This window comes from Falco peregrinus, chromosome 3 (assembly GCF_023634155.1).
Source record: "Falco peregrinus isolate bFalPer1 chromosome 3, bFalPer1.pri, whole genome shotgun sequence".
NCBI classification, from domain to species: Eukaryota; Metazoa; Chordata; class Aves; order Falconiformes; family Falconidae; genus Falco; species Falco peregrinus.
This window is the reverse complement of record NC_073723.1, coordinates 93,985,878-93,998,902: the sequence shown is the minus strand read 5'-3', so window position 1 is coordinate 93,998,902 and position 13,025 is coordinate 93,985,878. Positions and strand designations below refer to the sequence as shown.

The window sequence follows — 13,025 nt, the reverse complement described above, 5'->3', positions numbered from 1 at the left end:
TTTGATCATGGCTTAAAGGACTTCTGCCATGTTTCTAATCTCACTGTGTTGAGTTGATGCCTGATCTGGTTTGTACAGGTTCCAGTTGAGGGAGGGTTTGAAGACTGAGTTTCTAACCATTAAAGTATATTAACCTTTGAGCAACTTTGTCTTTCTTGCTGTGTGATGTCTGCTGCAGAGCAGAACATTTGTAGAGGATCTTTTTTTTTATGCAATAGGAAAAAGAGAAGTATGGCAGTTTTGTGTGTTATTTATGAAATATATAACCTTATAAAGGCTTGCATATATATTGTGACTTATGTTCACATCAGAACATAGATCTCTCCTGAGCATCCCTTTTCAGTGGTGGTATCATGGAGTAAACCAGTTTTAAGTACAGCTAGACCTTGAAGAAATGAAAGGGATTGCTGTTTTGAGGACTTTTGAAAAAAGTAAGAGAGACAAATTACAACAGTGACTTCTGTTTTGATCTCCTGCAGTTTGATGGTGTTTTTTTAATCTGGTTTTGTTTTATTTTGCCTTCATTTGCTTCGTTGGTTTTGTACTGCTTTTTGAAAGGACACAGTGTCAGGTTCCATGGCACTGCAGCTGAGCAGGCACACTTCCCTCCAGGAGGAGCTTTGGCGCTTTGTCTGGTGCCTCAGATTCCCAGGACTGTGTTCTGCTGCCCTTGAACTGCAGTCTGTAATTCAGGATGACAGTGTTGGTGTTGATGCCCTCACTAAGTCACCTAGTCTTGTAGCTGTGGCACAGTGTTGGGTTTTTTAATGACATTTTCTTCCCCCATGCTCAGTCATCAGTCTCTCTGCGTATTAGTGAGTTTTCTCCTTTACAGCTAAGGAAGGGAAGACGGAGCGTTTTAGCTCCTCTTCAAGCTACTTGCATTCTTTTCTGCCCTTTCAGGTGGCCATGCTTCTCCTCTCAGCACAGTGAAAACACAGTATGTAAAATCTTCCCCTGCTACTCTAAATTAGATTCCTTTTTTTGTTTCTGCCACAGATAGTTTGTCAAGTCTAAAGAATTTATTCTCGTCTTCATTCTCAGCATAAGGCCAGCCTGCAAAGAGCTCTATTTGTCCTGTTTGCTCCAAGAATCTGGCTTCACGAGTGCTTTTTATTTCCCCGTCTTACTATCATCATTCTTCTTCTGTTGGTTCAGTCACTAAAACTTCCATTATTCTGGTTGCAGAGGTGCCAGTTGTTTTCTTATTTTAAAATCGCTTGTCAAAATTAAATGTTTATAAGCCCCACCAAATGTTAACTGTCATTTAATAAAAATCTGGGGAAAAAGTTACTGAAAAAAAAAAAAGAGAGAGAGAGAAAAAAAGAAGCCTTCTTCAAGGTTCTCTGTCTGGTGTGTCTGCATCTATTGTAGTCTTCTGGGGGTCCACTCTGCGGGTCCATTGAATGCCCCTGCGGTTTAGCATAGCACCAGACATGTCACTGTCACTAATACTGTTTGACTGAATTTTCAGCCAAGTAAACTCACAGTGATCTAGTTTTACTTTGACAATAAACATAAACATATATGGCCTTCACTTAAAGCTCTTTCTAACAAAGAAGCTTTTATCATCAACATGTTATGTTTCAATTATATCTTTTGCAGTAATTTTGATTCTCTCTAGTGTCTCTAGTAAGCTGCTTGTATTTGAGGGAAATGTTTGATCCATGAAGTTGTGATGAAAGGCCAGACTTTAGGAAAGAAAGTTGCTAGACTCCAATATCAGCATGTCTGATCCAGCCCTTGGAAGTTTAAGCAGGGAAAACTGTTTTCTAGACAAGAATGTAGTGAGAAGTTTAATTAGTGTTTACGCAGTCTCCTTGGTACTGGTGCATTGCTGCTGTCTTTAGCTCTGTGCTTTCTGAGGTGAGCCTGGTTTTTTTTGGCCGTTAAAAGCTATAGCTGCAGTGCCCTTCATCTTGGTGACAGGCATTATGCCAGTACATTAATTCTGAAAGCAAGTAAAAAGAAGAAGGAAAAAAGGAGCCCAAACTCTTCCAGTCACATTTAAATCACAAATTGACCGATTCCTGTTGTTGTTCTCTCTGGGGTATGTCAGATGTATGCTTTCCCCCTTCGAGGTATAGGCTGCCTGAATGTCCTTCCTAGGCTGTGTGCTTTGTAGGAAGTGAACCATTACTAAGCAGAGTTTTGAGTTCACCTTTATAATTTGATCAACTGTAGAATGTACCTAAATACATACTTTGAAATAAAGATCGGCTGTTTATCCTGTAAACAAGGTCTTGTCCCTCGCCAGGGCAGTTCTGAATATTGCAGTGTAGTGGCTAAATAATACGTTCATAGTCTTTCTCCTGTGAGCATGGCTCACTTGCTGAGCAGTTGCTTTGGTAATTTTTACCCTGTTTTGATCTGAGTATATGGTTAATGAGAGTGTTATGTTACCTAATCACCTAGCCTTTCACATTAATACAGATATTGTTTGTAATTCTGTTGGTTTTGTTGTTGACTCAATGCTTTGGTTATATGTTCAAGTGATCTTAATTTTTATTGAGAGTACTTTTTGTCTCACAGAAGTCTAATTTCTATGCACATTTGTCAGTAGTGAATACTTATGGGGGGTGATTACTTTCTTAACTGCTTGTGCCAGTATACCTCTGGGAGGTTAATCAATCTTGTGTTTTTTAATTGACATCAATAATGTGTTTACATTTATCAATATTTCTTAATTGTCAAGTTATAACAGTGGAACTTCAATAATAAATCATGCCAATGGTTAACTTCATACATTAGACTTTTAAGAGTCTCCTTAAGTAGTTTGATGGGTTGTAAATTGCTTTTAAATGATTTGTGCATATGCTCATGGAGGAAGAGGAGAAAAAATTGGTATGCAAAGTTGTGCTGTAGAATACTGAAGAACTAACCCATTGACAGTAAAATACCTTTACCATATGTATGGTATGGTTTATGGGTTAAAAAAGGACGTAAGTCTTTTCAAAGTGCTGGTTTTATCACTAATAATTTTGTGAGTATGACAGTATATGTACATTGGTTGTGCCATCCCAAGGGACTTGTCATGGCTGGGCCTCTTTCCCCTCAGCTTTACAAGCAAGGCAGAGGGCAGAGAGAATTACTAGTACCACTGCTCCTTCACAGAGGTAGTAGTGAGGTCTGGGAAATGAAGGAACCCTGATTTTAACTAGGCATTTCACAACATGCCCGTCCTTAAGATACAGAGATGGAAATGAAGGAGGCTACTTCTGTTTAAATTCAAGCATATATTTAAAGACTTTGGCACATAGGGAACTAAATTGTTTGCCCAGATCCCCAAAATATGCTTACAGCAGGAATTAAAGCATGGTGTTCCAAGTCTTACAGCACTGGCTGTCTCTGTAGGTATCCCTTTATCATCTGCCTCACTCTCTGCTTTTCTCCCCTTTAGATCCAAGTAGCAGTAGACTGGAGAAGAATATCTGCTTAGAAGGCTGGCAGGATGCTGACCACATTGTTTGACAGTCTTACCATGTTTTATGGGCCACACTGAAGACAATATAAAAATTAAAACCCCTGCCTAATGAGCAGTGAAGAAAGACTTAATGCTGTTATTTTCCAGTTAAGTGAGAGCCAGTGTGAAAACCCGGATAGGAAAAGAAAGAAGTAGGGAAGCAGCGCTCTGTGGTTTTTGCAATTTTACTTGCCTTTTTGATTCAGATCCTAAAGGTGAACTGCGTTTTTTCAAGTAAACATACATATACATACAAAAATTCAAAAAAAAGTCAGTAACGTTGTTAAATATGATATTAAATTAATTATTTTAATATCATACTGTGTAGGGCCTAATTTTACAATGCTACTTGCAGAAGGAACTGTTGACTAGTTATCTGAAATGTTGTAGAATTAAATACATTTTACATGGAGTTAGAGTTACACCATTTGCTTAATTTGAAAATGAGTTTAGAAAAACAAATGCTTATTTTAGGAAAGAATAACAAATGAGGAGTTGGAAGAGCTGGAGAATAAATATGACTAACCTCTAATCAGTTGAAACAGTAGGAAAAGAATATTTGTATACCTCATGTTAACAAACCCCCTTTATCAAGAGGTGAGTAAAAAAGTCACCAGGATCTCAGTCCTAGGAAGCAAAAAGATGATTTAAACTTCCAAATCTTGATGCAGGTAGCAAAGTTCCCTGTCATTTGAACTATTCAAGATTAGATGTGTCTGCATCCCATTACTCTTGCCTTTCTTCTTCTCCATCCTGGATCCATCCTCACATCGTACTCTGGCTTAGTACTCTAAAATACTGTATTTCTATGTATTTCAAGTACGATACTGTTAGTTGAAAACTATTGTTAATACATTGATAGTTTTTCCTTCACTTCTTTGATCTTGTATGAGAGGCAGCTGGCAAACAGGTGAGTTAAACAGTAATATGAAGCCTGACACTGTCCTACCCAGTGTCATGACTGAAATTTCTGTAATTCCTGTCCTCCTCTTACTAACTGAAGAAATCATGTGTTGCCCAGGTCCTAAAAATATATATATCAGGCCCAGAGATTTTGTTGTCAGTGTACAAATGTCTGTTCTCTAACATCAAGGCTAGTTTTATATGAAAAGACAAAGTATTAGATGTTTCCGTTTTAGTCTAGCAGCCATTTTGTTGACTTCTTGTAAATGTGAAAAGTAATAAATTAAGCCTCTCCCTTTCTTTGAATGAGGGAGGACTGATAAGACACAGCTATCTAACAAACAAAATTACAGTGGTTACCAAATCAAATTGCATTAAAGCAAGGATGTGTAATCAATCTCTTTGTGAAAGGTTCCGAAGCAATTCTGAAGAAAAAACCATCAACGCTTTATTTAGCATGGCAGATGAAGTACGTTCATGTTGCGTGTAGAGGGCTTTGCAGTAGGGTGCTTGTGTGAATAAGTTATATTCCGTTTCAAAAGCTGGCATCCCGGGGTGCTGCTGATACAGATTGTCAGCCCAGACACTGCTGCACAGGTTCTGAGTTACTGGTTGTCTGCATCCATGTCTAGGAGGCTGAGCTTGGGTCAGCATATGAATGTATGAGCACGAGTCTTTAAGAAGTGGTGACCTTTCAGTGGCATTCAAATTGTATTTGCCCTTTTGGTTTCAAACCTGCTAAGATACCTGAGGTACATGAAAATAAATTTAGTTTGGCTGTGTGGTGGGATGACGCTGGCTGGATGCCAGGTGCCCACCGGAGCCGCTCTGTCACTGCCCTCCCCAGCTGCACGGGGGAGAGAAAATGTAACCAAAGGCTCGTGGGTCGGGATAAGGACAGGGAGATCCCTCTGCAGTTACTGTCACGGGCAGAACAGACTCGGCTCGGGGAAGTTAGTTTAGTTTATTACCAATCACATCAGAGTAGAGTAATGAGAAATAAAAATAAATACTTAAAAACACCTTCCCCCCACCCCTTGCTTCTTCCTGAACTTAACTTTACCCCCGATTTCTGTCCCCCCTCCCTGCCAGCGGCGCAGGGGACGGGGCATGGGGGCTGCGCTCAGTCCGTCACAGCTGTCCCTGCTGCTCCTGCCCCTCGGGGGGCTCCTCACCCCCTGCCCCTGCCCCGGCGTGGGGTCCCCACGGGCTGCGGGGGGGGATCTGCTCCCCCGGGGGCTCCCCGGGCTGGGGGCACAGCCTGCCCGGCCGGGGGCTTCACCGCGGGCTGCCGGGGAACCTCTGCTCCAGCGCCTGGAGCCCCCCTGCCTCCTCCTGCCCTGGCCTGGGGGGCTGCAGGGCGGTCGCTCTCACAGTCTCACTCCTCTCTCCGGCTGCAGTGGCAGTTTTCTTTCTCCCCTTCTTAAATATGTCACCCCAGAGCCGCTGCCACTGTCACTGATGGGCTCAGCCTTGGCCAGCAGTGGGTCTGTCTCGGAGCTGGCTGGCATGGGCTCTGTCAGGCATGGGGGAAGCTTCTGGCACCTTCTCACAGAACCCATCCCTGTAGCCCCCCTGCTACCAAAACCTTGCCATGCAAACCCAAACCCAATACAGGCTGTTAGCATGAAATGTGTAAAATCTTGTCTGAATCAAGTTCAGAAAAGGTTATTTTCATGCACTGTCCCCCAAAAAGATACTTTAATGCCACCATAGCTGGAACAGTAGGTTAAACTCGTTCAGTTGCCAGGTTTTCCAGTACTTTTGAGGAAGGCTGAAATTGCTGCTACCAGGTCATCAAGTAGGATATATTTTGAAACCTAAGTGAGCCTGGTTACAGGAAACTTTTTTAACCTTCTTAGCTCAGACAGCTTACATTGGGGGAATACTGAGGCTACTGAGAAAGTAAGGAGTGTAAAGAATATCCAGAATATATGTTCCTTTTAGGTTGAAAAGAGAGGATGGCTGTTTCCTTCAGAGTATACCTTCGCAGATTGATAGCAGGGATCTGGACTTGTGCTCACACATTTCTGCTGACTAATACGAGTGTTTAAGAGCTCAAGGTACTCTGGAAGTCACTAGAATGTAAGCTGCAATATTACATAAGCACTCAGTAACATGAGCTTTTTCCCTCTAATACAGTTTCATATTTGAAAAAAATCAGTACAGTGTTAAAGTAGAGCTTGTGGTCTTTTGGTAAAGCTCAGGCCATATGTGTTTCTCTTTCCTAAATCTTCAGCTAAAAGAAGAGTAACTTTATGCAACTATCCTGCCAGTCTGTGGGCCACACTTCCTTCGGGGAGTTATTCTTGAGCTACACAGTGTGCTTTATATTTTTCACAGGTGCTTGGTATATGCATCTTATGTTGTAAAGCTGAAAGTTCTGGGTAGGGGAATGATGGGTTTTGAAGAATTGCCCAGTAATCGCTGCACTGTTGTGCTTGCTAGCATACAAACCAGGAGCCATTGAAGCTCAGCTGATCGGACTTCAGTGATGGTACTTACACTTTCAAAGCTTAGTGTTCGAGGGTTAAGAATTTGTTTTTTAAAAAACGCCACACAGCTTTTACCATTCTGTGCAAGTCAGTAGTAAGTTCATACCTAACTCCTCTGTCATGATGACATTTGCTCTGGAAGTAGTGGCAGGTAATTCAGTGAAGATCAGGTTATGTGTTTTGTATATCCATGTAAGGTGGTAAAATCTGGCTGTATAACACACTGGTTTCATCAGTGCTGCTTGACTTTCGTTTTCATTTTCAACTTTTCATTTAGAGTGAAGTTCTTTATTTGACTTGCTGGCTAAGGCTTTTTAAAATATAAATAGCAGTCTTGTACCTGTAATACAGAGTGCTGCAAAGCTGAGAGAAGGAGAGTCTGACCTACTCTTACAAAAGAAAACAAAACTGAGAAAGGGTGGAACATAAGAACAGAGAGATCCAGGGTTTCTCACCATATAGTAATGGATATGACCTTTAATACTGAGGCCTTTGGATCAAATTTAAGTTGGCATTAAAATTTTCTAATAAATTCCCTGCTGAATCTCAGAGGTTTTTTCCTCAGATTTAATTCAATAAGGTCACAATAAAGCAAGTGCTGTCTGTGCTATTGTAATTGCTCTCAGCAGGCTGATAATATTATTGCAGAGAAGTGCCGGCTACTGTGCTTTTATTTCTTTCTTCAAGCACTCTGCTTCCTACACATTTGCTCCCCTTGCTCTCAGGTCTACCCCAAGTAGGAAGTGAAGCTGTTTTAAATGCCATTTGCTTCTCATTTTAACATGTTTTTACAGTAATGCTTTCCTGAGTCTCTTCAACAAAAGGAATAAAAGCATAGCCTGTCTTAATTGCAGAATTACTGGGGGCTTTATTTCCCTTCCTTAATTCTCATCCAATGTTTATGCATTAGATTCAGCCTCTAAACAAGCAATGGTTAGTTCATTTTGGATTAGTGCTTTTAGGGTTATAGAATAGATGCACAGCTAAAGGGTTTTCTTGGGCACATGGGGAGAGATGCTAAATACCCACTGTCCTATGTTTCACGAAAAAATGACAAATTGCAGCTCATCACAGTGAGGTGTATGTACGAAGTCCTGTACTTTTAGGTTGATACCACATCTTTTTTTTGTAGCATGACTTTCAGAACAGCATTGTTACTGTGATGTTTCTTGTATGAATGCGAATTTATGCTTAGCGTGCTACTGGTAGATCTGTTACTACTGTACTGGAAGTAGTTCAGTACAGTAAATAAATGCAAATGCAGAGTGCTGTGATCGTGGTTGTCCGTATAATTCTATGTGACTATGAGAGACCCAGTGCAGCTTCACCATCAACTCTGTGTGAGTTGCACTAGCTGTACACTAAATTTCTAGATGCAGTTTCCTCCTTTTTCCAATGGGACCTGCTGTCTAAAATACCAAGTTTCTGTTTGTAGTGGTGGCATGTCAGGAGCTGTGTACATCATGGCTGGTCCTTCTTAACAAATGAAGAGGTAGTTTAAAACATTGTAACTGGATCACATGATCGGTATTTTGGGGTGACTATGGACCAGTCTTTTAGGTGTGGTGCTAGACAGGATTTTTTGGTTGTGTACACAAAGTATTAATTCATGTTCCCCTACCTCAGCACAATTGGTAGCTCATGCCTTTGCAGTTTCAAAGGACCAACCTGTCTATAGCTGAGTGCTTCTGCTTGGTATTCCCATCTGGCTTCCCACACCCTGACTGACTTCACATTTACCCATCTTCTTCACCCTCCTGGTCCATTATCTTCCCCTTGACGCTTCTCTGTCTTTCTCTGGGGCCCTGTATTTCTGAAGTGTCATGCATGGGGTATTTTTTGTCTGTCTCCAGCCACATGCAGACATTGACAATTTTCCATGGCATTCATTGCGGACAAAGAACCCAGTCTCTGTACAGAAGAAAATTACTGGCATGGATATTCAGCTGCTTATTTGCATACTCAGTTAACATATGTACAGTGGAATATGTCCTCTCGCCCACCTGCAATTGACTGGAAAGGAGGAGCAGCAAAAGATGTTTTACAAAGGCAATGCCAGTTCTGAAATGCATGCAGCTGTATTCTGCCCACCTTCAACCTCCATGGCAAGCAGAATTCCATCAGGGCTACCCTACAGCATGCAGGCAGTTTTGACATTGCATGGGATTGCTTGCATACCTGTGCTAATTCTGCTTCAGTAATTAAAAACAACAGATGATGATCTTCAGTCATAACATTTCACCCACTTTAATATTTCTCATAATTTCTTTTTTTCTTTTTAATTACTCTCGATATGTCTACTCTGAGCCATGCATCATATGGTGCTGGTGGGATGTATACAGCGATGCCAGCACACCTAATGAACTTCAGTGATAAAAACCATGACTTCTGCACTGTGTGGAGTTTCTCCCATCCAACATGCAAGCATGTGGAAGGAGGTCACTCCTGATCAATAACTGCTCATTGCTTTTTACTTATGACATACGGATTTTAATTTATATTTCCTGCTGCTGCCAGAGGGAACTAATTTCTGATATCAGAGATGCAATGCAGCTGCTTTGAAGCAGAATGGTCCTGAGATAAAATGATGTTACTGACCTGAAACACTTCAAAAAGCTTGATTCCGAAGCCTGCTGTGGTTTGAGCTTGCAGTTTCTGACATAGGTTAATGTTGCTCTGAGTCATTGTGAGACATGATCAGATTGCTTTGTAAATTAAATAATGAAACATTTGTGTGTGAGAGTTCCTACTATAATTAATAGTTAGGCTGTGCTTTGAAAAGATCAGAATGTACATCACACGATGGTAGGATCTGGAATTTGCTTTCCAAACTTGACTTTCAGTTGTAGAGATGTGAAGTTTTCCAAAATCCAGGTTTGATTTATAATGCTTTGCTTGTGCATTAACCGTAGAACATGGGATAAATAATCAGATAGCCCTTTGGTTATTGTGACTTTTTTTCAACTAAACTAATAATCTGACATGAGTTATTTAGAGAAAAGTTCTGGTGTTTGAGATGACTTTTCCCTTAGTTCTCCTGTAGATCTCAGCTTTGAAGTAGTGATAAGTTTCTTTCAAGGGTTTTGGTAAAACAGCAAAAGTAAAACCTAGCATTCTTGCCAATTCTTGGAAGTTTTTGTGTATGAATTGCTAGTAGCCTGAAGCTTCTGAAGTGCTGTATGAATTGTAATAGTACATGTGAATCAGTCTGTTTTCAGATCCGTCAAATGGTATTTAACACTTACTAGCCTAGATACAACATTTTGAAACCCTGCCACTCTTGCAAAAATGTTCAATTCCACATAACAATTCTACCCTAGCTATTACAACCACATGTCAAACTACACAACGTGGGATATGAGATAGCCCAATGGAGGATATGGATGCAATAGTTAGGCAAACTCACTGAAGTTAACATCTGGGCTTTTTGGAATATGGAGACAGAAATTTAGCATTAAGTTTTTTAATTTCTAGGCAGACTGTCCCTCACTGTGGTAAATAATAGAAAGTTTCATCTCTTTTTCCTTGCACAGAAAGTAAGAGTTGAGTAGATTTGAATATGGGATTAAAAAGACTCGGTGTTTCAACCTGATATTTTAACCTGTGGTATTGTTAAACTTACTTGTAAATGTTTTGCTTGACACTACTCTCTGTGTTGTTAAGAATGTTAAGAATGGTGTTGAACAGCTGCTTTTGTAGTAAAAAAACATTAAATATTTGCCAATCCCATCTAAAATTTTTGGAAGAACTGAGAGCTTGATCTCCTGATCTGACAGAAAGAAGCTTTCAGTGCCATTTCTTCAGAGTAATAATGGGGGCATTTCAGATTTCTATCTGTTTTCTTTTGGTAGTATTAGATAACCAGGCAGTTGGTAGAAGTCACATTGAGGGGGACAATGTAAATTCTATGTTATCAAGAGCCATTTAAGCAGTATCTGTTCTGGAAATAGTCCTATATTGAAAGAATCAATTGCAGATATTTCTGATTTGGAAATGCTAGGCTTTTGGCCAGATAAGGGATGAATGTCAAGTCCTGCATCATATCTTCCACTGGACTTTTTTACCTTTGGTTTCATGGCGTGATTGTTAATCCCAGGATCAATCGGAAGGTAAAAAGCAAACAAAGCTGTAAACATTTCACATGTTTTTTGCGCGCTGGATGCTGATTGTGAAGACTGCACAAAGAGGTTTTACCTCCACTGGAGCTGCTCTTGCAATTCTGCTCATATCTTAAATGGCTTTGGGTAGTCTGTTCTTATTTAGGTACTGTGCTGTACTGTCCTTTCTTTTGGGTGTTCCATGTATGTGCTTATCCACCTCCAAATTATTTTAAACCTTAATCTTAAACCTTATTATCCTTCAATCAAAGTTTTAAAAGAGAAGAAAATAAAAAGTAGAAGAGCAGCTTGTGGTCAAAAGAAGGTTTATGTAAGAGGCAGGGCTGAAATTCCTGAAATATGAAGCCATATCTGCCCAAAACTTTTCCTTTGAAATATTGAAAGCCATGTGTAAGGACCATGCCTCTATAACACAACTATAGATTAGTTACAGGTGTTTCTGCAGTAACCTATACTAAATGGTAGCCGTCAGAGAGAGGATGCATGGAAAGCAATGTCATAGATAAAAAACAAATGTGAAACACATGATACTGGGAAGAAGGTCTCTCCTGAGATGAAAGAAAACATTTAAGTGGTATTAATAAAACTTTGCAAGAGTAAAATAATGTAATGCCTTTGCCCTATAGCTGAGTGGAAAAGTGGTGTGTATTTATGCATGTTTGGGTTTTGATATCTAAGAAACTTGCAAAGGCTTTGAGATAATCCAGTGTTTAGTTTCAAGGAACAGAAGTTTAGAAAAATCACCTTTTAATTCTGTGTCTGCCACAAACTTCAGCAGTGTAGAACATCATTTATCCTTTTTGTCTTTACCTGTTGTTTTGGATTCTACCTTTTTAAAACAGGTAATTCTTCAGTTGCATATATGCGACGAAGATGGTTTAAGGGTCGCTTAGTATGAAGATGCTTTTTGGTGTTGAGTGCTGTAAGTACATTTTTCTTCTAGGAAATGTCTTTTACCTTTTCAGCTTTGCTTTAGAGCACTTAAATAGTTTGGATTTAAAGTTCATAAATTTAGGGCCCTTGAGAACAAAGAGTTTGGTTTACTTCCTGTGTAATCTGTGAACAAACTCATGTTTACTTTGTCCTTCCTCAGTTTTGAGTTCTGCTTCCTTTAAGTTTCTGGGGATGGAAACCCTAATAAGCAATAGACACCTAACAAATAATTCTAAAGCTTGTGAGCATTGCTAATGAATTCCCTGATTATTGCTGAAAAGCACCAAATGTGGAAAGATTTTGGCCAGACATTACAGAGACACAGTAAGAGTTTTCTGTTTGTGTAATACTGTGTAATATTGTATTCTTAGTTCTGTTGGGAATTTGTGTAGAATTGAATATGAACCTAAATTTCAGCCTTTGTTATTTCATTGGCACATAGTCTTTGTAAAACTTGACTTCATGCAAATGTCGAGAAACATAAAACTGGAGTACTGTATAACATCAGAGGAAAACATATTGCTGTAGTCTACCCCAAAACCCAAGGTTTTTACCCAGTTTTACATAATAGAGGTCTGTTCTATTTGAATTGGATATATTGGGAATAAGAAGGAAATTAAAGCATTGTAAACCATACTGTTGGTCTGGAAGAATCAACAGTATCTTACCCCTGCACAGATAGTATCAGGCTAGGAATGTTACTCATTTTCTTATTGATCTCATGTGTAAAGCTAGTTTTCAGTTGACCTCAGTCAGAAGATGGCTGAATTTTGCCTCCATACAATGTTCTGTACCTGAGGTTTCTTTACGCTTTATCAAAGGATGCTGTAGATTTGGGCATTAGCTATCTGTCTAGCCCGATTATTGAGCACAAGTATGTTACACCTCTATAGAAAATTGAATCTACTTTTTCCCACCAATTCAGCTTTCATTGCACTAAGAGGATCTTAGAGCTCTTACTGTTGTTTTATGTATCAGTATTTCAGTAAATCTCATTGTATTGTGTGTATGTAAATGGTAAGTGATTTTAATTTTTTTAAACAGTATTTGATGTGTAAATTCTATTGATAGCACACTGCAGTTCAGCCTTCTGGAATTTGGTAGGGCTTTGGG

General features: G+C 39.7%; 1 protein-coding gene across 5 annotated transcripts in view; it reads left to right on the top strand.

The window, feature by feature from the left end:
• Positions 1 to 13,025, top strand: part of LYRM4 (LYR motif containing 4) — a 91,977-nt gene that overhangs the window by 31,849 nt on the left and 47,103 nt on the right. For 2 of the 5 annotated variants that reach the window (XR_008746683.1, XM_055800785.1), the window contains exon 4: positions 11,822 to 11,901. The exons of the other annotated variants lie outside the window; for them this stretch is intronic. Coding sequence is in view for 1 of the 2 variants with exons in the window: in XM_055800785.1 (XP_055656760.1) it covers positions 11,822 to 11,872 (51 nt within the window). In the remaining variant the exon portion in view is untranslated. The remainder of the gene's footprint in view (positions 1 to 11,821; positions 11,902 to 13,025) is intronic. 5 annotated transcript variants of the gene reach the window in all.